The sequence below is a fragment of the Dipodomys merriami genome, unplaced genomic scaffold (assembly GCF_024711535.1).
Source record: "Dipodomys merriami isolate MVZ:Mamm:240054 unplaced genomic scaffold, mDipMer1.0.p SCAF_8, whole genome shotgun sequence".
Classification (NCBI taxonomy): domain Eukaryota; kingdom Metazoa; phylum Chordata; class Mammalia; order Rodentia; family Heteromyidae; genus Dipodomys; species Dipodomys merriami.
The window spans coordinates 2388102-2411335 of record NW_027206401.1 but is presented as its reverse complement, the minus strand read 5'-3'; the positions used below and the strand labels follow the sequence as shown (position 1 = coordinate 2411335).

The 23234-nt window shown below is 48.1% G+C and overlaps 1 protein-coding gene and 2 long non-coding RNA genes across 5 annotated transcripts in view; 1 reads left to right on the top strand and 2 right to left on the bottom strand.

The window, feature by feature from the left end:
- LOC138819302 (uncharacterized) overlaps positions 1-10716 on the bottom strand; it is a 109992-nt gene extending 99276 nt beyond the window's left edge. The window contains exon 1 of the long non-coding RNA XR_011369390.1: positions 10515-10716. This is a non-coding gene — a long non-coding RNA (uncharacterized lncRNA). The remainder of the gene's footprint in view (positions 1-10514) is intronic.
- A 916-nt stretch (positions 10717-11632) lies between these two features.
- Positions 11633-18279, top strand: LOC138819108 (uncharacterized). 2 transcript variants are annotated; one of them, XR_011369301.1, is made up of 5 exons: positions 11633-12604; positions 14575-14654; positions 15164-15221; positions 16979-17558; positions 17983-18272. It is a non-coding gene; the product is annotated as an uncharacterized lncRNA (long non-coding RNA). The 2 variants fall into 2 exon arrangements; XR_011369300.1 differs by having other exon boundaries at positions 11648-12604; positions 16979-18279.
- Positions 11950-22975, bottom strand: CUNH6orf118 (chromosome unknown C6orf118 homolog). 2 transcript variants are annotated; one of them, XM_070010351.1, is made up of 10 exons: positions 22817-22975; positions 20186-20883; positions 19639-19761; positions 18751-18810; positions 17362-17486; positions 16476-16534; positions 15799-15977; positions 13926-13979; positions 13071-13132; positions 11950-12235 (listed from the first exon to the last, which is right to left on the bottom strand). In XM_070010351.1, exons 1-10 carry the CDS (start codon positions 22839-22841, stop codon positions 12085-12087), a joined length of 1536 nt encoding a protein of 511 aa, XP_069866452.1. In that variant the 5' UTR covers positions 22842-22975; the 3' UTR covers positions 11950-12084. The 2 variants fall into 2 exon arrangements, with proteins under 2 accessions (XP_069866452.1, XP_069866451.1); XM_070010350.1 differs by having other exon boundaries at positions 15799-15980; positions 22817-22973.
- Positions 22976-23234: the final 259 nt, after the last annotated feature.

Genomic DNA, 23234 nt, shown 5'->3' with positions numbered 1-23234 from the left:
CGCTGACTCAAGTGGTAGAGCTCCCGCCTTGAGCTGAAGAGCACAGGGACAGCACCTAAGCCAGAGTTCAAGCTCCACTACCAATAACAACCAAAAAAAAAAAAAAAAGCTTTCAGATTACAAAACACAAACCTGCTACTGAGGAAAGGAACTTTTCCTTCTCTTCCCCAGTAGCAGAAGGCCTCGACTGAATTGGTTTAGGTCTCAAGAAGCAAATCTCACACCATCTTCCCAGGCACCAGTGTTCGAGAAGGCCAAAATCTGGTAACCAAGGAGGACAGTGAAAACACCCTCCAGCACACCAGCCAGCAGCAAGACACAAGGCCCATCAGAAGACCTTGCTGCTGGTAATACAAAGAATGGTACTAGAAAAACACTGAAACAAAATCCAACTGGGATACTAACTCCATGTCCCACGTTGGTAAGATCACTTCGAAAATACAAAGTTCATTTTCACATTAAAAAAAAAAAGAAAATACAAAGTTCACTGATATCATTTTGTACTGATGGTCCACGAATGATCTAAGATCCACATGCAAACATTAACATATAATCCTCAAACTGTTCAAAGTAAAAAACAAAACCCTGAAAGCTAAAAGAGACACAGGTCATGCTTAGCAACAAGGTCAATGACGACAGAAGAGCCTTGTTGGAAAAACATAGAGTGGTAAGAACAAAACATTCTGGTTATATTGCCCTCCATTCAATTACTTATTTCATCATTGCTACCACAATGTCTCCCACATAAAACGGTATATTTCTTAACTGAGTGAGCATTGAGAATTCTCTTTGTGCTTTTCCTCTCCTGGCCCCTTCAGATAAAAGATGTATTCCACTTTATCTCAAAAGAGTCACTTGTGACAGTCAATCTTTAGCATCAGTTTAGTTGGGTTGAGAGACACCTTAGAGACTGGCAAAGCACTGCTGTGGGAATGTTTGTGGGGTGTTTTCTTTTTTGGGGGGGAGGGTCCGGTCGTGGGGCCTGAACTCTGGGCCTGGGCGCTGTCCCTCAGCTCTTCAGCTCAAGGCTAGTGCTCTACCACTTGAGCCTCAGTGCCACTTCCGGCTTTTTTCTTTTTGCTTATGTGGTGCTGAGGAATTGAACCCAGGGCCTCATGCATGCAAGGCAAGCACTCTACCACTGAGCCACCTTCCCAGCCCTGTGGGGTGTTTTCCTAGATGATTAAGGGGTGTGGAGAATCTTCCTGTGTGGCAGTGCTGTCCTATAACCTGAGGACACTGCTGAAATGAAAGGGAAGAAGGCACAGATAGTCTATCTGTGCACAGATAGTCTATCCTCCCCACTTCCTGGCTGCCGTGAGGAGCTCAGTCTCCTCCACCACATACTGCTCTATTGTGCTGGTCTGTTTCACCCCAATCTCAAAGCCACAGGGGTAACTGTCTCTTAAACTATGAACCCAAACAAATCTCTCTCTTAGACTGATTTTCTCAGTGTCTGCCACAGCAGTGAACACTTAGCCACCCAAAGCAAATACATTCATTCTGCCTTACATTCTCCATGGCTGCTCATCCACTATTTTTCACACAGTAGGCATAAGCAAATGGCCTGGAGTTTATTGGAAATGTTCTATCATATACCAGTTCTTTAATTTTCACCTCATAATTTTTCCAAACTTATTCATGGTTTCATAACTACTAATCACAATGTGTGTTTCATTTATAATCTGAAGTAGTTTTTATGTAAATTAAGTTCTATTTATTTATTTATTAGGTGGGTCTTGGGGCCTGGGCACTGTCCCTCAGCTCTTCAGCTCAAGGCTAGCGCTCTACCACTTGAGCCACAGCGCCACTTCCAGCTTTTTCTGCTTATGTGGTGCTGAGGAATCGAACCCAGGGCTTCATGCATGCAAGGCAAGCACTCTTACCATTGAGCCACCTTCCTAGCCACTGATGTGAGTTTTTTAAAATTAAAAAGTACTATCCATTTTTTTTAGTAAGTCAAAAGTTCAACTAAATTTAGGGGGGAAAAAATGACAGTTCCTTCATTTCAATATGTTTTATTCAATTAAGATGCTTTGCTTGAAGAGCTTGTAATTATATTGTATTAGAGAAAAAGAAACTTACTGCCATTTTTAGAAAATCTTATTTCAAGCTTTTGATCATGTGTTAGATAAAAAAACTGTTGATGTCATAGAATATTTTTTTAATTTGGTTTGATGCAAATTAGAAGAGGATTTGAAGGGTGCTATTATAAGTGTCTCTCTCTTTCTCTCTCTCTCTCTCTCTCTCTCTTTCTCTCTCTCTCTCTCTCTCACACACACACACAGATATCTACTTCATTCAAACATTTCCTAAATGCTACCTTCTCATATTCTACAGCATGAGAAATACAAAATTAAAAACACCATGCTCTTAAGGAGCTAGTATTCTAGTAGTAAAAGGACTAGAAAATAAATACAGAAGCCCATGTCCACCCACGGGGCAAGCAATGGGCTGAACTGAGGCCCAGCTACCTCCTTATGTTCATACTGCCATAAGGAACATGGATTATACAAATGGTACCTACTAATACACTTACTTGACTTTACTTAAATACAATTGAAAAAAACCACATATGTGCCAGTGTGTAATTGAATGTTTCAATAAATGTTTAATAGCACAAAATCATCAATCAAGCTAATTAACAAATATATCACTTCATATATCGTAGCCAGACAAAGCTAGTAGTGCCTCTGCTCTAGATACACATTGAAAGACAATATCTCCTATCCAGTGTGTGTGTGTGTGTGTGTGTGTGTGTGTGTGTGTGTGTGGTGTGTGTGTGGTGTGTGTGTGTGTGTGTGTGTGTGTGTGTGTGTGTGTACTGGCCCTGAGCTTTTCTGCTTAATGCAAGCACTCTACTACCACTTCAGCCACAGCTCCACTATGGGTTCTTTGGTGCTTAAGTGGAGGTAAGGGTCTCGTGGCCTTTTCTGACTGACCTGGCTTTGAACCATGATCCTCAGATCTCAGCCTTCTCAATAGCTAGGATTACAAGCCACCACATTTCTTAACTTTGACTTCTTAACAAATGCAGAAGGACAGGGTTAAGAGCCAGTCCTATGCCTTCTTTGCTTCCTTTACTTTTCCTAAGACTTCTATAAAAGTCTGAACCCTGCTTTGCCATCTCCTTTACATTCTCTTTCCAAGTTTGACAATCACTGCTCCCTTATTTTCTTCAAGAGGAGTCAAAGGACTCACACACATTCTGGTGTTGAAAATAATATTAATATACCAGTTTCTGTACTAGAATTTCACGTAAGCTGTTTTTAATACAGAACAGCATTTCCTATCTGTCATCACCATCTCTAATACTTCTCCCAGAAGATAAGCACAAGCCATGTGCCATGGACAGCTAGAATGACCTGCTTGAGAGTATGTCTTCAAAATGTGTTGTAAAGGCAAATGCTCCTTCGTCCTTTTGCTCAGTGAGTGGTCTGGGTATCTACACTCTGTCTCTTTTAAATGCAGCAAGAATAAATTTGGTGAAAGGTTCAAATAATTTATGAAGATTTTGAAGTATTAATACTTTCTACTATCATCACACTTTGGGATGTGCACTCATCAGTGAGGTGGAAGCCTGCCCATGTCAGACACAGGCACCTGATCAACAGTGCCCTCTCCCCATAACGCCCATGGCAGACACCGTGTGCCCAGCAGCAGTGCCCCACTCATGATGCCCATAGAAGATAGGGGTGCCCAGTCAGCCGTCCCCTCTCACAAAGAGAAGCCTAACTCTGAACCACACCCTGTGGCTGCTGGCCTGCATCTTTCATCAATCATAGATTCATTGGCTCACAGCCCTGGGCTTCACATGTTCATGACGTGTACAGACACAGAAATGACTCCAAAGTTAGAATCAATAATCCTCTCAAGTGCTCTACCCATGGAGGTGATCATAAATAGGTATTTAAGGGGGTTAGATGTTCAGAACAGTGGCAATTTTTCCTCCAAAAGGAAAATTCTCTTTCTTGGTGGAAGTTAAGAATCCCTTAGAGTGGTGGGAGAAGGGGAAAACAGCCTCAAAAGTAGAATATGCCTCTCAAAGAGTTCCAGACCCCCTGAGGTACACAGAGCAAACACAGACAGGGAAAGACATGGTCCAAGGCTCCCTGCATCTGAGCTGGCAGAAGCTGGACCCAGCTCCAGCCCAGAGTAAGCGGTAACAGGTGGCAAGCAGTGCAGTGCAGTGCAGTGTCGCTCACTGGGAGCACTGCGCTCTGGGTGGGCACTGGCAGAGATGTGTCTCTCTGAGCGCCCAGTTGTCTGCAGCAGGCCTGCCATCTGTGTACAATGGAGATCTGAGGGATGTCTGGTGACTCTGTCATGTAGTGAATGCAATGCCTGCTTACCTTCTGTCTGCTTCCAGCAGTGTGTGGCACACTCTCAAAGGAGGGTCCCCAAACAGATGTCTCTTCACATTTGTTATCAAGAGCTATCATGATCACCACCACCCACTTTGAAGTTGGGGAACATGAGGAAGGCATGCTATGGAACAGAAGAATAGTTCCACTATGATGCCTCCCATGCCAAAAGCCCTCCCAGCTCACAGCAGAGCAGGAGAGGACACTGTTACTTCATTCATCCTTGCATTTGATGATGTGCCAGTGAGAGCGTAAGCTAGACTGAGAGAGAATGAAAAGGCTCCCAGCCCTCCACACTGGAAAACCATGGTGTCCAAATGCTGCGATTCAAATTAAAGAGTACCATCCCAACAAAGAGAATGAAAAGGCTCCCAGCCCTCCACACCATGATCCAAATACAGCGATTCAAATTAAAAAGTACCATCCCAATGAAGAACAAGCTCAGAGTTACGCTCCTGAAACAATTAGCAATAAACATCCATCTATTTCACAAACCCATAAACCAACTTTATATGTGCAACATCCTTGAGATGGGACAAATCAATGCAGGTCAGGTTCACTTTATTACCTAAAGAGAATTTTTATTTATTTCAAGCAAAAATTGTGAATTAAATAGGTACTGAAACAGTGCATAGCCAAGCTCTGACTTGAACAAAGGGAGTAGTTGAATTACACTGCACAGCACAAGAGGATCTGTAATGCAAAAGACAAGGAAGCCAATAATTACCCTGAAGTTGATCTTAAATATGCAATGACTTCTAAGTTCCTTTTCACTTTTGAAAAGTCCAAGACAATCTTTAAAAGAACAGACTATAAAAATCTGAATAAAACTGAGTCAAACACCATTTTCTTGACTAGAAATGAAACTTTTGAATTCATGTATTTAAAAAACATATACAATCTTTATTCTACTTCTGCACAAGTCTTTTAGACTTGACTCCCATAACACTATCATCTACGATGGTTAATTTCATATGCCAACTTAGTTGTTCTATGGGAAGCCCCAGATGACTTGCTAGGCATCACTCTCTATGTGTCTGTGAAGGTGAGCAAGGGGGCGGGTGAACTGCACAGGCCTTCCCTGATGTTGGTAGGCACCAGTCAATCCCCTGAGGCCCAAAGAGAACAAAGCACACTGCCTAAGCCGACTGCACTTATTTTTACTGTCTTAGATGCTGCTGAATCAGCTTTCAGACTGACACTGTGACCTTCACTATCAGCTCCTGATCTTCAAAACTTCAGACAGTGCACAGACCTCTGTGCTGTTCAGTTTGCACATCAGAAACTATGCAATTTTTCAGCCAGTGTAATTTCATAAGACAAAATTTTGTAAATAAATCCATTTTGAGAGAGGGGATGCAGAAAGAGAGACAAACAGAGAGGGAGATGGCAGATCTGATGGTCCTGATTCTCTGGAGAGCCCTGACCTACCCCACACTGGTCCATAATCATGCCTTCCTGTTCCCTGGGTGTAACTGGAGTTGAGCATTAAGAGCTTCAATCCTTCACTCAGCCACAGGTGCACATATTTCTCATGGTGTTACCATATAGTGGGTGCTGTAACAAGTACACACTGTGTAGCCTCAACCTAGAAATATTGTGTTGTGCTCACAGTGCACCAGAGACCGGAAGCAAGAGATAACATGTACCAGGTCACAGAAGTGAGAGATCACATGTCAGCAGACGTGAGAAGTGTGAGGTCACAGGTCAGCAGGACCCACAATTGTGAGGTCACACATCAGCAGGACGCACAAGTGTGAGGTCACACGTCAGCAGGACACACAAGTGTGAGGTCACATGTCATCAGGACATAGCCCCATCAGAAAGTGGTAGGAGGGAAGGATCTGATGGGGCATTCATTCTGTTTGGGCCTCTGTGCATTGCATGGTGCCCCCAACAGAAGATCTCTGCCTGCCAAGTTCACTGATACAAGCTCTCCTCTTCTTTGGAAATACCCTTGCGGACACATAAGGAAAGAGATACCTGGTTTTGGTGCTACTTTCCAACATCTGGCTTGGGTGACTTAACTCCATTCTTCCTATTGTGTTTCCTACTCCTGTCTGGGTATCTAGATTGTCCCTTTTTATAAGTACACAAGGCATATTGTATGGGGCCCACCCAAATGACATAACTTGCTCATTTGCTAAGACACTATTTCCAAAGAACCTCGGAAACACAGAGGTCAAGGCCTTCCAGTTTTTTGCTGTGGACACAAGACAATCCATGGAAGTCTGTAAGACACATCGTGTCTGAAGCTCTGAAGGCTAGTTCAGGACTGCTGGCCCTTCCTCAAGGAGCATCATCACCTCCAGGGGACAGGAGCAAAGGGCTTTGTCTCTAGTAACATATACAGAAGGGGCTTCATGCCCACACCTACCATTAGGAAGGAGACGGGTGGTGGTTCTCGCTGAATTTTTTCAAGGTGAATCCTATGTAATGTTATGAAACGAAGGGAAGAGTACTCAACTAGACAATCTTCCCATGCAAAATTCAAAATAGCTACTTGGAATGACAACTGTGGGTGCTACGACAAGTTTAGTTAAGCCAGGAAGCACAAGGAACCAAAAGTATTTAGATCAACGTATTAACAAGACCTACGGGAGAAAGGCAGACCAAAGATAAAAAATAGAGAAGGCAATCAATGGTGCCAAACTACAGAAGAGTCCTGAGTTGGTATCTTCAGAAACATGGAGTTCACACCAAGTTAAGTGAGTGCAGAAACCTCATTCATCTTTGAATTCTTGCAAATAAGATCAAGAAAGGTGTCAGGGCTACCATCAGCCATGAAAAGTCATTAGGCAGTGTGCAAATTATGTAGGGAGCCTTTGAGAGCAGCAGTAATGGACACCAATAAAACCAATAGCTGATTCTTTCCTTACAGGTCATGCCTCTTTACATAGTCCTGTCATTAGAACGCAAGTCAGCAAGTCAGTGCCCTGCCTCTTGCTGTTCTTAGTAAAGATATGAGAACAAACCTACACACTCATAGCAGAATCTGGAACGGTTTAAGTATAATACCAGCTGGATAGGTAGATGATAGATAATGATGACAGATTATTCTAATTTTAAGTATTCTTAACTTAGTAGAAAATCATGCTTTGTGATTATGATGAAGTCTTATGAAATGTACAATAATATTTCCAGGTTCCGTACAATATTAAATACCAGTTAAAGTGCTTTGGTGCTAATACATTTCTGTTCTTTTACTATTATTCCTCCATCTTTAAATGTTTCCTCAACTTTTCCTACATTTTCTGGTCTTGTTACATTTCCTTCCACAGAATGGCACCTTAAATGTACATATGTGCAAATAGCAGCTGATACACCTAAAAGGAGGTAATTACATACAGGGACTGACGTGTGCTAAGGAAATAAGCTGAAATTCAGACAGTATCAGTTAATTTCTAATTATCCTCTTGATTTACTTCAAAATCCTGGACAAATCCTTTAATCCAATTGCATTTTTGTACTTAATCTGCAAAGTGAGGGATTTGATTTAGAATCCAGACATAAAATGTTAAAAGGGAAGTTAAAATCATTTGGTCTGACAAAACACCCAAACACAAACATCTCATTCATATATACACATGTATAAACCACAAAAGTGTGCAATATACACATATAAATAGCTATATGTTCTTATTAAAGATTGTCATAAATGGATTTTCACTAAATCATGCTGATAATTGTTTACTATTGAGAAGAGATGACATGAAAAAAACATTATTAATGCAGTAAGGCTAGATACGCTTTATAAAAGAATATATTAAAATTAAAATAACTGGTAGGAATAACATCATAAATAAGTAATGATAGCTTCTGAAAGCTCAGAATTTCGGATATTCTACTTTTTTATTCTAAGAGGAACTTGTATTACTTGTTAAAAAAAAAAACATACTCTCAGACAATGATGTAGATATTCTACAGTTTTATTCTTCTCTACCCAAATAAAGTTCAAATTCCTTGTTTCCAAATTAGGGAAGTGTGAAGAGCACTTAAGTATTACCTACTTAATTTTTTTCAAAGATTTTCAAGCTTAGATTTAGGTTGACAGTGAAAAATTATCAAGAGAATGAAGAGAGAATCCACAAACTGAAAAAACACATTAGCATAGGGTATATGTGAAAATTAACTTACATCTAAAATATTCCAAGAACTCTTCCAATTATACAAGAAATACCAACTTTAAAATGTCCAAACAGATGCCTCATCAAAGGAGACACCCAGACAGCAAAAATTGGAATCAAGTGATACACACTGTTCAGCATAATGAAATGCAAGTTACAACAATGACAAGGCTCCGCTCCACTCCACAGCACTGGAAGAGTCTGAACCCAGAACACCAACATCATCCACTGCTGGTATGTGGAGTATCAGGAAGGTTCATCGTTTGCAATGGCAATGCAAAATGGAACAACCACTGTGAAAGATACTTTTTTTTATTGTGAAAATACTGTACAGAGGGGTTATAATTACATGGGTAAGATAATGTGCACATTTCTTATCAAGCATTGTAGCCTCCTCCTTTGTTTCCCCTTCCCATCCCTTCCCATCCTCCCCGTGCCCCCCCCACCCAGTCCTCCCTGCTTTCCCTCCCTCCCCCCCACCAAAGTTGTAAAGTTCGTTTTCGACATAACGACTTGTACATCTCATTGTTGCAATGGGTCCACCTGTATCCCTATTTAAACGACTTTCTTACAAAATGAAACACACTTATCATACAATCCAGTGATCACACTCATGTGAGCCCTTACCATTTACATAAAACCTTCACATGGATGTTTATAGAAACTTTAATCATGCTTGCAAAAACTCAGCAGCACTAGAGATGACCATTAATAAGTGAATATGTAAATACAGCAGGGTACATTCAAGAACTATTACTCAGCATAAAAAGGGCTATCCAGCCATGTAAACTCATAGAAGAAACTTAAATCGATATTAAGTGAAATAAGTCACTTTAGAAAGGTGAGTGACTGCCTAATTATAAGTGTGAAACACTGTGGAAAAGGTACAGTTAGGGAGATAGTAGAAAAGACCACTGGATGCCACAGTTACGGGTGTGAGAGGGACCAAAAGGCAGAGCGCACAGATGATTTTCACGACACTGAAACAGATCTGTATAATTCTAAGATGAGATAAACTATGATACATCAGTCCTGACGCCAAGAGAAACCCCTCGGGGGCACCAGGGGCCGGGTGGGGGCTCTCATGTCCGTGCCAGTTCACCCACTGCAATGACTGCTGTACCCTCGGGGGCTACGTGAGCGGTGGTGTGCGCGGTGGTGTGCGCGCGGTGGAGGGGAAAGAGGAACGCTGCGCATTCTCTGCTGTTTGCTCTGTAATCTCCCATCACCTCTCCAAAACAGCATTTGTAAAGTGAATGAACACACACGCAAATATAAACACGCTGCCTCTGAGGGTGTTACATTCCTCGGTGGAATACGAAGGACTAGCATGGAGGCCGAGAGGGATCTTGGTTCCTCCGAGCTGCTCCGACCCAGCAGGGGGACCTTCCTCTGGCCTGTCACACGTCACCCTGCCGATCTCTCGCCCGCACGCATCCGTCCCCCAGTGCCCACGCGTGGGAGCATCCCCCTCCTCCTCCCCCTCTGGCAGAGGAGGAGACACACCAGCGACCGACACAGCACAGCGGAGGAGGAGGGCCAGAGGAAGGGAGAAGCAACTGTGCCAGCGGCTGAAGGCAGCGGGGCCAAGGGGCCGAGGGGCCGAGCGGGAGGGGCCGGAGCCCCAACGCCACCCCCCAGCCCACCCCCGCTGCCTGCCCCGGAGCCCCAACGCCACCCCCCCACCCCGCTGCCGGCCCCGGAGCCCCAACGCCCCCCCACCCGGCTGCCACCCTCCACTCACTGCCGCCGCACACACGCCCGACGCTGCCGAGCAAGCCCGACGAGAGCCCCCAGGGCTCTGAACCAGGCCTACAGCGGCCGCCTCCCCGACCGGCTGAGTGTCCTTCAGCAGGCGCAATCCCTGCGCCCCGCGGGGCGTCGCGCGCCAAGATGGCCCCAGGGCGGCTCGCGTTTGCCCGGCTCGGAAGGAAGGGCCCTGCGAGGCAGGCCGCTGCTGCCTGAGGCTCCCCTTCGAGGCCGCCGGGCCTCCGTGGAGCCGCCCGCCCATCGCGGCCCTCACCTGGCTGTGGAAGTGACTTCTGGCCGCACCACAGCGCAGGAACCGCCTCTCCGGATCCGGCGCGGCCACGCCCGCAGCTCCACGCCCGCCCTCCGCGGGGTCGACGGGCCCAGCACAGGGGCGCCCGGCACACGGAGAGACGGCCTCAGCCCCGGCCCCGCACGCCAGCCAGGAAGTCCGGGCCTTGCATCACTTCCGGAATCCGGGCCTCCTTACCTAACTTCCGGAAGCCTGGTCCTCCTACAGCCCTCCTTCAAGCCCGGGCCTCTGCGCCTCACTCCCGGAAACCCAGGCCCTCCACCTCCCTCCCGGAAGCCGGGGCCTCCCCACCTCCCTCCCGGAAGCCCAGGCCCTCCACCTCCCTCCCGGAAGCCCGGGCCTCCCGCCTCCCTCCCGGAAGCCGGGGCCTCCCCACCTCCCTCCCGGAAGCCCGGGCCTCCCGCCTCCCTCCCGGAAGCCCGGGCCTCCCCGCCTCCCTCCCGGAAGCCCGGGCCTCCCGCCTCCCTCCCGGAAGCCTAGACCATCCGACCTGCATCCCGGAAGCCCGGGCCTCCCCGCCTCCCTCCCGGAAGCCCAGGCCCTCCACCTCCCTCCCGGAAGCCCGGGCCTCCCGCCTCCCTCCCGGAAGCCGGGGCCTCCCCACCTCCCTCCCGGAAGCCCGGGCCTCCCGCCTCCCTCCCGGAAGCCCGGGCCTCCCCGCCTCCCTCCCGGAAGCCCGGGCCTCCCGCCTCCCTCCCGGAAGCCTAGACCATCCGACCTGCATCCCGGAAGCCCGGGCCTCCCCGCCTCCCTCCCGGAAACCCAGGCCCTCCACCTTCCTCCCGGAAGCCCGGGCCTCCCCACCTCCCTCCCGGAAGCCCGGGCCTCCCGCCTCCCTCCCGGAAGCCTAGACCCTCCGACCTGCATCCCGGAAGCCCGGGCCGCCCGCGCCCTCCCGCCGGTGTGAAGCCCGCTCAGGTTTGGATGCCGTCTAGTCCGGAGCTGGGTCGGCAGCTCGCCTGACCCGTGAGGACGGCCCTCCAGGAGACCTCCACCGGCCCAGCAGGCGCTCGGCGGGGAGGGCGCTGGTCCGCCCGCCAGCCCGTGGGCCTCCCGCCTGTGGCAGGGGTGCTAGAAGCCGCCAGGACCACCCAAGTCCCTGAGAACCCAGGAACCCTGCTGGAGGAAGGGGGGCGCCAGCTCCCCCCGCTGTCGGGACGCCCCCGCCTGCAGCGCAGGCCCCGTGGGGGGTGGGGGACCCTTCTCAGGGCCCAAGACCGGAAGCTTAGGCCACCCGACGTCACTCCCGGAAGCCGGACTTTCTGACATCAAGTCACTTCTGAAAACCTTAGTTCCAAAAGCCCGGGCCGCCCCGCCTCGTTCCCGGAAGCCCGGGTCCCACGCATGCGCCCTGCGGAGCGCCCGCCAGGCAGTTCGTAGACGGCACTGAGTGGAGAGGACGTTTTATTGAGCGCGTGCCGCCCGGCGGCCCCGAGGCCCGGACGCCCGGAGGCCCAGCGGCCGGCCAGCGGCGAGCAGCCCGAAGTCGCGCTCCCACTGAGGACCGCGGGTTGGCGAATTCGAGCCGGGGCTAAAGGCCCGCGGGCCTCGTCCCGTCCCTGTCCTCGTCCTCCTCCTCGTCCCCGCCGGCCTGGCCGCGGGGAGGCGGGTCCCAGTCGGGCTCTTCCGGCTGGCGGGGCTCCTTCAGGGTCGTGTAGTCCTCAATGAACTCCCAGAGCCTCCTTGGAACGGCGGAAGTGATGGCGGGAGGTAGAAGGAAGACAGTCAGAGAGGAACAGCGCTCACAGACACACCCTGCCCCACCTCCGCTGCTCCGCAGCCCGCGGGCGCGTCGGAGGGTCCCTGCCGCCCCGTGTCTGCGCTGCTGCCAGCCCCGAGCCCCGCGCCAGCCCCCAGCCCGGGCCCCGCGGGGCCTCTTCCTCCCGGGGCCCCAGCCGCGTCTCAGGAGCTGCTCCACCGGGCCGCCTAGGTTTCGACCCACACGTGGCCTAGCACCTTCCCCATGGCTTTTGCTGCCTTGGGATCGAGGACGTGGAATGTTCTGGTTTCTGGCCTCTCACCACTAAGGGTGGTACTGAAACCCAATGCTGGTGAGTGAGACATGATAGGCATCTGCTTGTCCTTCCTAAATGAAGCAGAAAAGCCTCCTTGCTGATGCTGTAGTTGTCTGTCCTTTTCTGGCCCCTTCCTCCCCTGATCCTCAGATGCCTGAAGACAGCCATGCACACCCCCACTGGAAAAGAACCACTAAGGAGGAAGGAAGAACTCTAGTCCAGACACCGCCATCCAGTGGCCATGCACACCTCCTGGGCATCTATGATGACAAACTAGCTTTCAAACGTTTAAAGCATCATGGTTTTCTCTTTGATCCAACCATATCAAATCTAGAAATTTACACCTTACTACTAACTTTTAGAAAAGTAACTATGCAAAATATAAGCATATTACAGATAATATAATCCTTTTTACAGATAATATAATACTTTTTTTGTGTGGGTTGCATTCAGTTCCCAGGTGCATAACAGTGTTACAATTCCTTATCAGGGAAAAGCTTACCTCTCCTCCACCACAGGAATGTTGCTCTTCCGTATCATCCACTTCACATGGCTTTCAATGTCCTACAGAAACATTTAAAGGTTTTGGTCATTTACAAAGGTATAATATACTAATAGAAATGAGATTGAATCCAAACAGACTAAAATCAGTTGCAACACATTAATTCATTCTACACATAACAGAGATACACACCTCCATAGAAGAATGATAGTTAAGTCACAAATCATTAACACACACTTTGGAGGAGTACCTTCAAAGTTGCTGGAGGTACCAGTGCATTAAATTTCTTAACAAAAGCATCACATTGAATAGTGGATGGGTTAGAGAAATAGTTATGATTAACAGCCAATCATTAAGATTTAGTATCGTTTTTAATTTGACACATGAGCGTACAGATGTACAGACTAAGTTTTTTTTTTTTGTAATATAGAGTTTGAACCCAGTGCCTTATGTTTGCTCCAGAGGAGCTCGATCACTTGAGCTGCACCTCAGTCTTTGTTGTTTTTGTTATTTTTGAAATACAATCACATGCATATTCAGGTCATCCTGAGCCATAGTCCTCCTATTTATGCCTCCCAAGTAGCTGGGATGACAGGCATGTACCATCACGCTCAGCTTTTATTGATTAGCTTTGTCCTGGCTGGCATCAAACCACGATCTTCCCAATCTCCCAACTCCCAAGTAGTTAGGATTTCAGAGGTGAACCGCCACGTCTCTTAAGCTCTAGCATCACAGAAAGTTATCACTTTGAAAAAAGACCTGCTATACCACCACATAATTTGTGACACAGGCAAGCAGGTCATCTCCAGGAAGTATCTCTATGATAAGCACTGATTTGTATGCCCCCAAACTTACTTGGATTTTCTTCTCTAGAATCCTATTTGTTGTTTCCAATCTTGTAGCTTCATTCTGAAGACAAAATGGTTTTAAAAGCAATATAGTTGGTTATGAATCTGTGAAGTATGTTATCAGCTAATGAAATTTAAAGCTACTATATGAATGGCATCATTATCATTCTAAGAGTACTTGATAGTGTTAGTATTTACAGTGAATGAATTATCAAAGAATGAGTGGAAGGATGAATACTAAGAAAGAAAGATCTTTGTCCTTTGGGCCAAAACCATTGCAGGTAAGGGCTGAAGTTTCAAAATACCAAAAATGTGTAGAGCAACTGCAGAGTGGAAGAATTCTTCCCTTTTCAGTGGCTGGAGAAAATATAAAAACACAAATACAGGCATACTTCGTTTCATTGCTTGTTACCTTTCCATGTTTCAGAGATTCTGCATGTTTTGCAAACTCATCTTGTGACAACCCTGTGCCAAACAAGACCATTGGCACCATTTTTCCAATGGCTCAAATGATCATGAAGTATTTTAATTAAGATCCATGATTTCAGTGTAATGTTATTACACATCTAATAGACTATAATATAGTATAAACATAGCTATTTTATGCAACCAGAAATCAAAATGTTCACTTTGTTATTCTCTTCGCTTTATTGCAGTGGTCAGGAGTCCAAGAACAAGATTCCAAAGTATGCCTGCATCACTACACAACAGCCCAGCAAGAACAACTGACTGCTAAGTACAACATATGTTTTAATTTCCACTTATAATAACAGATCCTACACATTGATAAGATTCAGCAATTAATACTGAAGCACAGAAATAGATTAAAGATAAAATGATCTTGGAAAAGAATGTTAACATTTTCAGGCTATCACTTTCTCATCAATATATGTATAAATTCCTTGTAGTCACAATTAAGTACCGTCTGTATTGTTGATGAGAAGTGAAAACTCAATTAATACTGAGTCTGAATATCATAAAAGAGTCTCGGAGAATAATGAAAAGGATGTGTAAAGGCTTGCCTCCCCAGTTTTCCAATATTCTAAAAAGAATCAGCCGTTTTAGCAGTGAGACTGGACTGCATTTGTAAGAACCTAGTCTAGTGTTTAAGAACTCTTCTATCTACTTTATAATTCTTATTCAGCTTTTAGGGGGAAAGTAGTACTAGGAAGATTATATAAATATTTTTATATAAATATACTGATATGTTTATATATTCTTACATATAATTTTTTTATATTTCAGTCTCTGAAAACAATGTATCTCCTATGGTTGTGATTTGATCCTGGAAAACTATATAGAGGTGACAGAACTTTTTAAGCTATATATACATATATATATAGCTTATTTACATAAACATAAAATATATTGATATAAAAATCTTGTATCACTTAGAAGTTCTTTTTTCTTTTTGGGTTGGTCATAGGGCTTGAACTCTGGGCCTGGGCACTGTCCCTGAGCTCTTCAGCTCAAGGCGAATACTCTACCACTTGAGCCACAGCACCACTTCCAGTTTTTTGGTGGTTAATTAGAGATGAGTCTCACAGACTTTCCTGCCAGGTCTGGCTTTGAACCGAGATCCTCACAGCTCAGCCTCCTTAGTAGGTAGGATTACAGGTGTGAGCCACTGGCGCCCGGCAACTTAGAAATTCTTTAACTAGAGATCATATTGAATCAGATTCTGCACAGATTCTGCAGGTTTGGACCACAGAAAGATTTCTTGGTCAGTAGAAGCCTTAGATCTTAGTCAAAGTAAGCCTTCTGGAATGACATATATTTGGGGTACATTTCACTGTATTATTTTCCCTTTACAGAATCAAACTGCTTCATGCATTTGCCAAGCAAAATAATGTAAATATTTAAGTAGATAAATTGCATACCACTAGGCTTTTAATTCCACTCTCAGTGATATTTGAAACTCCAGTATGCACCAAAGTTGTTTTAAGTTGTTTACCAAGATCTTGGATTTTATCCCACATATTAAGAATTTCACATCTCCTCTTTTCAACCTTCTCAGTAAGAGTGAGTTGGTCCTCATTATTAATGTCTTTCTCAAATGCTTCTGGAAAATATTTTTGAAAGCAAATCATTACTGCATTTAATAGCACTTACTAAGAGACGGTATTGTTAACAATACTATATGTGAAATGTGACATAAACTATGGTATAACTCAAATTCCAAGCACTTCAGAAAATTAATTGATCCATAAATGAAGGTGGTCTTCCTTAAATTCGTTCATTTAATCAATAACTATTTATTGGATGTCTACTTTTGCAGACTCTGCTAGATTGGAAGGCTCGATGGTAAATTACAACCCCAGCGCTTTTCCAGAATTGGTCGTCTCACAGAGAGGGACCTCAAGGCCCTATACCGGACAGTGTTGTTGAGGGAAACACACGTGGGAGACAGAGAGATCTGATAGTGTTGAGGTGCTCGGTTGCATGTGACGATCTTGAGACTGAGAGGGAGTTACATAAGCGCAAGGGACTTGGCGCCACAGAGGAGGAACCAGCATACCAAGAGCGCATGGAAAGGAGTAGGCACTGTGGCTCTTACCCATTTTATCTTTAGCAGACTGTAGCAATAGGTGCTCCATTTCTAAATCATTTTTGAGTCTACAAATGGAAAATAACACACAAAGCATGAAATTCCAGGGCTCTGAGGGCGCGTTGTTTCTTCTTTTCATGTCATAATTCTAATTCACTGAGAAATGAACACAATCTTACTTTCCAACATAAAGGGAAATCTGAAGATGTGTACACACACACACGCCCACACACAAATCCCATATATACAATGGAGTCCCATCAAGGTGAGGAGGACATAGGGCCAGGCTAACCACAAAAAGTATGCATTAACCACCCAGAGTGCAGCCTCTGGCTGGAGCTGGAGCTCATAGCCACTCCCAGAGAGACCTCAAGTCCATGGGAAAGCAAAGAGGAGGGCTTTCTATGGTCCGCTTATAGCGAACACTGGACCTATTTTTTTATCTTAAATCTTATTGTTCCTTCTTAAGACTATTTTGCTTGTTTCAGATATCCTTTAATCTCCTTTTTCAGTCTCTGAAAACAACATATCTCCATGACTGTGCCTTGATCCTAGAAAACTACAGAGATGACAGAACTTTTTAAAGCTAAACAACTACGAAAAGAACTTGTCCAAGCCATCTTAGCCACGCAGCTCTTTGACGTATCAACAAGGCTTCAGAGAAAACCTGAGATTCCTTCCGAGGCCCTCCAGAAGTCCTCCCACAGGCGCACCAGGGCCGTAGCTATCTTAGTCACATAGGCCGTGGTTTATGAAAGAGCCCAGTGGTCAGAACTCCAGTTAGTAAACATTGTGTTTCACCCCTAACAACGCAGGAGAGGTGTGGAGGTGTGAGTACGCTCTTGCTGAGTGAATGCCAGCCACGCCCAGCGGCACACGGCCATGCCTGCCTCACTTGTCATTGTGCTCCAAGGCTGCTCTGGTGGCCTTCGCCAGCGTCCTCAGCTCCTCCCTGGCCTTCCCGATGTCCCTCGCGTGCACAGGGCTCTTCTCCAGCCCTTTGACTTGATCCAGAAGAGTCTAGGAGGGAGGCACACAAAACCCTGCTACTCCTGCAGATCCCAGACAGGCTGGGCTACCTGTGAATTCCAGGTGAAATGGTGCTACTGGAGTGGGGGATGGAGGGATGGAGAAAAGGAGGAAAGACAGGAGAAGGAAAGGAGGGAGAGAGGGCAGAAGGAAAGGTGGATGGGATGGAAGGAGGATGGATAAGCTGAAGGGAGAGAGGAGGAGGGAAGGAGAGAGAATGGGAGGGGAGAGAGGGCAGAGGAAGCGAAGAGCGGGCATTGGAGGCAATCATCCCAGTAAAACTCTGGGCTAAATACCAGTGTGTTCAGATTTTAAGTTTCTAAGAAATCTTAAAAATCTGCCATGGCTCTGAGTGCGGAAAGGTGATGTTGAATAAAGTGCGTCAGGCTCTTACAATCCACTCCAAGTTTCCAAGGAACAGTCTTAACTTCCCCAGCCAGGATCTAAAGCAGCTCAGGCAGGGTAATAAAGGTTTCTGCCTCCTCAGGTGATGGGCGGTGGACTTCTCGGGAAAGAAAACTATTGAGAGCCTCCATGGCTGAATTCTTTTGATCTGACCTTTGCTGGAAATGCAGGCATTAAGAATCCCTTTCCACTCAACCTGAGAAAGCAAGAGCCAGCCTAAGTCACCAGCTGGGAATTTTGCTCTTGTAAAGACAAATGGTCATTTGCAGGTAGCCTGAAAAGGCCCAAAACAAAGACAATAAAGCCCTCACTCAACTTTGGATTAAGACTCAACACTATGATTTTATTCATGTGCAAAGGAAGAACCCATGTTTGCTCATTCACAACTCAGGAGTTGCCACTTTGCTAAGCCCACAGACCACCTGAGCTCTGCATTCGCTCCTGAGTTTGTATGAGACAGTCAGCGCGGTGGCGCATTTTCTCACTTGAACTACGCAAGCCTGACCTGCGCCCCGAGGGGCCAGGTGTACCAGTTAGGTGAGGAGACCGTGGCTTTGTGGTTATGATGTCTGCACAATCCCTTTCTCATCCCTAGGGGTGGCGAGGGGACAGAGCTGCCGAGGGTCACCGGCCTTGCCCTCGGCATTCCATCTACTGCCAGCGCTTCTGAAATACCGTGCAGTGTCCGTGTGAAGGAATTAAACCCATAAGCTGGTACAGAGCTCACCTCCTTCCTAAACTACGATGGAGCTAGCAGAGCCTGTGGGCTCACGATGTGTCCAGCTACCCATCCATGAACTACAAAGCAATCGCGAACAGGCTCAGCACCCCATCCAAGATGGCTCTTTACCTTACATTCTTCCGTGGGCTGGGTCACCAGGAGGATTGCCATGTACAGCTCATATTCATCCTGTAGACACAAAACAGCCCATTGGAAATGCGTCTGATTTCACCAGGATGCCAGGGCCTTCTTCATACAGACATAACATGGGGGGTTAGAGATGTCAGATTAGAGCATGAACATGTACATATATACATATATGCATGTAGATAGATATATAAAATGTTCCCGTTGTGGATTAGACCATACTTGCCAACACTCACGAAATCAAATAGTTGCTGAGGCATGAATATACTCTGGCACACATGTTCTCTGAGAGTGAGGCCACAGACCTGCCACACACAAGAAAGGGCAGACTTCCAGGGAAACGGGCGTCTCCGGAGAGCAAGCTAAGCATGGTGCCACGGTGAAGCATTGCTTGTCATTGTGGAATGGCCTGTGCTGTAAGCAGTCTAATTTCAACTGTCTCCACATGACAGAGACTCACCATGCAGTGAAAACCTGTGGTTCTACAAGGATTTCTATGAAATCACACATGCTAGGTTACAAGGGCTTCTACGGGCACATAGGTGTGTGTGTGTGTGTGTGTGTGTGTGTGTGTGTGTGTGTGTGTGTGTGTGTGTGTGTGTGTGTGTGTGTGTGTGTGTGTGTGTGTGTGTGTGTGTGTGTGTGTGTGTGTTAAGAAGCTTAGTGATAGGGATAAAGCAGCCAGGTCACTGGGCACCTACACCTCACGGGCCTTATAACCTATGTCTATGACGGGCATTTCCTGGGGGAAGAGGGGCCGTGGCACGTGGCAGATGGATTTCGTGTGGTGAGAGGCTCTCATGCACGCAGAACCAAGCGCGGAGTCCTCCATGTCACCCTCAAAAGTCAAAAGCTCCACTACCCCGTTACCTTCACTTCTTTTAAGAGGTCCCCAAATATCAGAGAGCTGTTGCAGATGTCCTTGAAGACTTCCCCAAAGACATGCAGCCTGCTGAGCTGCAGAGGGTCGCACTGGCATACATCCTGGAGCTCCTGGAAGAGAGGCGGAGTGAGCCCGCTTGGCCGCCGCGGTGGCCCCTCGGGTCAGCTTCCAGGCTGTGGAACTGACAGGGAGCTTGCTGCCACCGCCCCAGCCATCGGCCGTGCACAGACTGGTCGGCAAACCAAGACGACCTCTATTCCTGCCCATGTGCTGTTCTTGTCCTTTTCCCTCGCTCCACATACCTCCACGTGCTCTCAAGGCCCGTTCTTTTCCATCAGCCTCCTCGGCCAAACCCTGAGCCGTGGCTCCGTCACAGGCTCTTTGCTTCTGCCTCCCACAATGCACTGCCCCCAGCCAGTGAGTTCCACTCACCCAGCACCCCTGCCTGCTCCCAGCCGGCCCGTGCCCCCCCCCGCGCCCCTCCCACTCCCCGCCCCGTGACTGACTGGACGCGAGCAGCAGCGCCCTCCTTGCCTTCTTCAGCTTCTTCTCGTGCTCCTGTGCCACCTTGCTCCCTCTGAGATCACTCTTGTAGAGATCCTGCTTTGCCAGGACTTCTCTTTGGAAAGTCCAGAGCATTCGGTACCTGTCGGCCTTGGTGATCCCAGCTAAGTAGGTGGAGATGTAATGGTAGGAGTCCTTGTCCGGGGGCTCTGTGGCGCACTGGCGGCTGGACGTCACCGGCCGTCGCTTCAGTACCCTCATATCGGGCAGCTGGAGCTCCTCTCTCCTGCGGGTGCTTGGGAAGTCCACCCTCCGCTCCTTTACCTCTTCCAGGATCTTCTGCGTGAGAAAATCCTTTTGGGCGGCGAAGGAAGTACTTCCCTTGAGGGGCAGATACCTGAGCAGCCGTGTGTTCTGCGCGCCGTCCGGATGCAAGGCTGTGTTGATGGTGAAATAGGCCAAGGCGTCTCTCATCTTCTCTGACGCCTGGCAGAGCGGCCTCCGCGCTCCCGAGGTGGCGTCCCGGGGCGCCGGGGTGCTCCTCGGCCTGCTGGAATTGTTCCAGTGCTGGAGGGTGATCTCGGGTGGCCTGTAGAGCCTGTTGGGGTTCAGGTGGCCACACGTGTACTGGTAGACCTCCTCCTGGAAGCCTCTCTGGAGTATGTCCAGCAGCTCCGTCATGTTGCCCATTCTGCTGCGCGCGCCATTCTGCTGCCACTTCGGGTGACCTGCTCGGGAAGGACCAGAACCACGGCTGACATCTGCAGAGGTCTACTGGGCTGGGCATCCCTGACCCCCAAAGCAGGAAGTGGCCCTAAGTTAGGCCTGAGGCCTAGTTGGCAGAAAGGAGGAAGGAAGGAAGGAAGGTAGGAAGGAAGGAAGGAAGGAAGGAAGGAAGGAAGGAAGGAAGGAAGGAAGGAAGGAAGGAAGAGGAATCAAAGCCTCCAGGCACCGTGTTGTGTCGCACGGCCTCCACCAAACCGGGGACATGGGCTTCTCAAGGAAGCCAGAGGAGCGACTGGCCTGTCCAGCAGGGCCGAGGCCCCTGTGGGTCGCCACACCACACATGGGCTGCAGGATGGCCAGCGAGGCTCGGCGGAGCCTGTCCCGGTGTGGACCTTCAGCCCTCAGCCACCAGCGCCTGGCGGGCGCCACTCCGTGCCAGGCCACCTGGCCAGCCTCGGCTCCGGCAGCGCAGAGGCGGGGTGTGCAGCCAGACACTAGGAACTCACAGCTCTAGTTCCTTGTCCCCGCAGACCTGGGGGGGGGGCAGTGCTTGGTTGCACCCCTAGAAAAACTCTGGCCTGAAGGGGACACCAGAATTCTAACCAGAGCAGAGGACCTGAGGCCCTTTTCGCTGTGAGACAGAGACAAGGTGCCAGGGCTGGAGAGAAGGCCGTGGCCATGACGAAGAGCCTGGCTGGTGACACGGTCCAGCCATCGGAGGGCGTAGGAGGCCAGGAGCCACCGGCTGGGAAGAAAGTCCAGCCCCGGAGCTGCGGACAGGAGCTGTACTGCCAGCCCCTCCAGCCCAGCCTCAGGGCTTCAGGGTCCACACTCGTGCAGGGTGCTTGGGAAGTTCGTAAGGAGCGTGGGGCAGTGTGCAGATGGAGTCTCATGTCAGTGACTCGAGGATGGGAGAGGCCAGGGCTGGGGGGAGTAAAGAAAACACCACAGTGCACACACACACACACACACACACACACACACCATACTGCATATACCACACAGCGCACACAACACAGTGCACACACACCACACACTGTACACACGTGCACATACCACACTGCACACACCACACACTGCACACATACACACTGTACACACATGCATACACCACACACATTGCATAAACGACACAGTGCACATACACGCACACACCACATTCAGTGCATACATGAACACCATATATACCACACAAGCATGCACATACCACATACACCACATACACAACCACATAGTGTATACACATGCACACAGTAATACAATGTGCACACATACCACTACACTGCATATACCACATGTACACACATACACACAGCAATATATATATGCATGCAGCAATGCAGTTACACACATACAGTACACATGTGCAGGCAGCACATGCATTTACACACATGCACACAGCACATACACTGTGCACATGCCACACACCATGTGCATATACCATACACATGCATGTGAGCATCACACTGTTCACACAAGGCCACAGCACACACATACCACACAATGCACACATAACACACCATGTGGAGTTATGAACCCCATGGTGCAGGTGGATGTACAGCACACATCACACTGTATAGCGTTGTGCCCCATGCACAGAGCACGGTGGCAGATTACACACTGCACACGCACTGTACCAACATAGAAACCACACTCATATAATGGGAACAGACATCTAAACACGTTCACGCTGTACATTTAGCCCAATCACTAACTCACTTAATTAACTAACCCATCAGTTACAAGGGGTTTTAAAATGCTTTAGGCTAATTAGTCCTTGTTCTCCTTTTCCTGTCTCCCAACCCCATCCCATGTGAATTCAAGAATGCCCTAACAGCTCCCAGCAAGGGGCACCACCTCCGGTTGAAACTGGCCCAGAGAATCTGAGTCCCAAGCCACAAAACTTCACCTAGACATCGAAACCCAAACACTTACATCCAGGCTCCAGGTCCTTAGCCATGGCCTCCCCGCCTCCTGCGGAGTTGCCCTGGCAACCGTAAACTTCCCAGCTTCCCCGGGTGTGCCTGGGCAGAGCACAGAGCAGGCTGGGCCAGGGCCCGGCCCGGATCCCGGGATCCCTGCCCCCAGCTCCGCTCTGCCCGGCCTCGCGACTTCAGCCCAGCGCGGCTGTTAGCTACGCAAAACGAACCGCTTCTGTGATCTGAAGACCACCGGAAATGTCACTCTACTTCCTGTCCAAAGCTTGCAAACCATGAGGTAACTGCTGTGGTCAACCTCCTCCCCCCTCTATCCCCCCCTCTTTCTCTCTCTCTGTTTCCTTTTGTCTCCTTTTGTTTAGATGGTTCTGAGGTTTGACTTCAGGTCAGGCCCTCCCATTGGCCCTGCGGGAGCT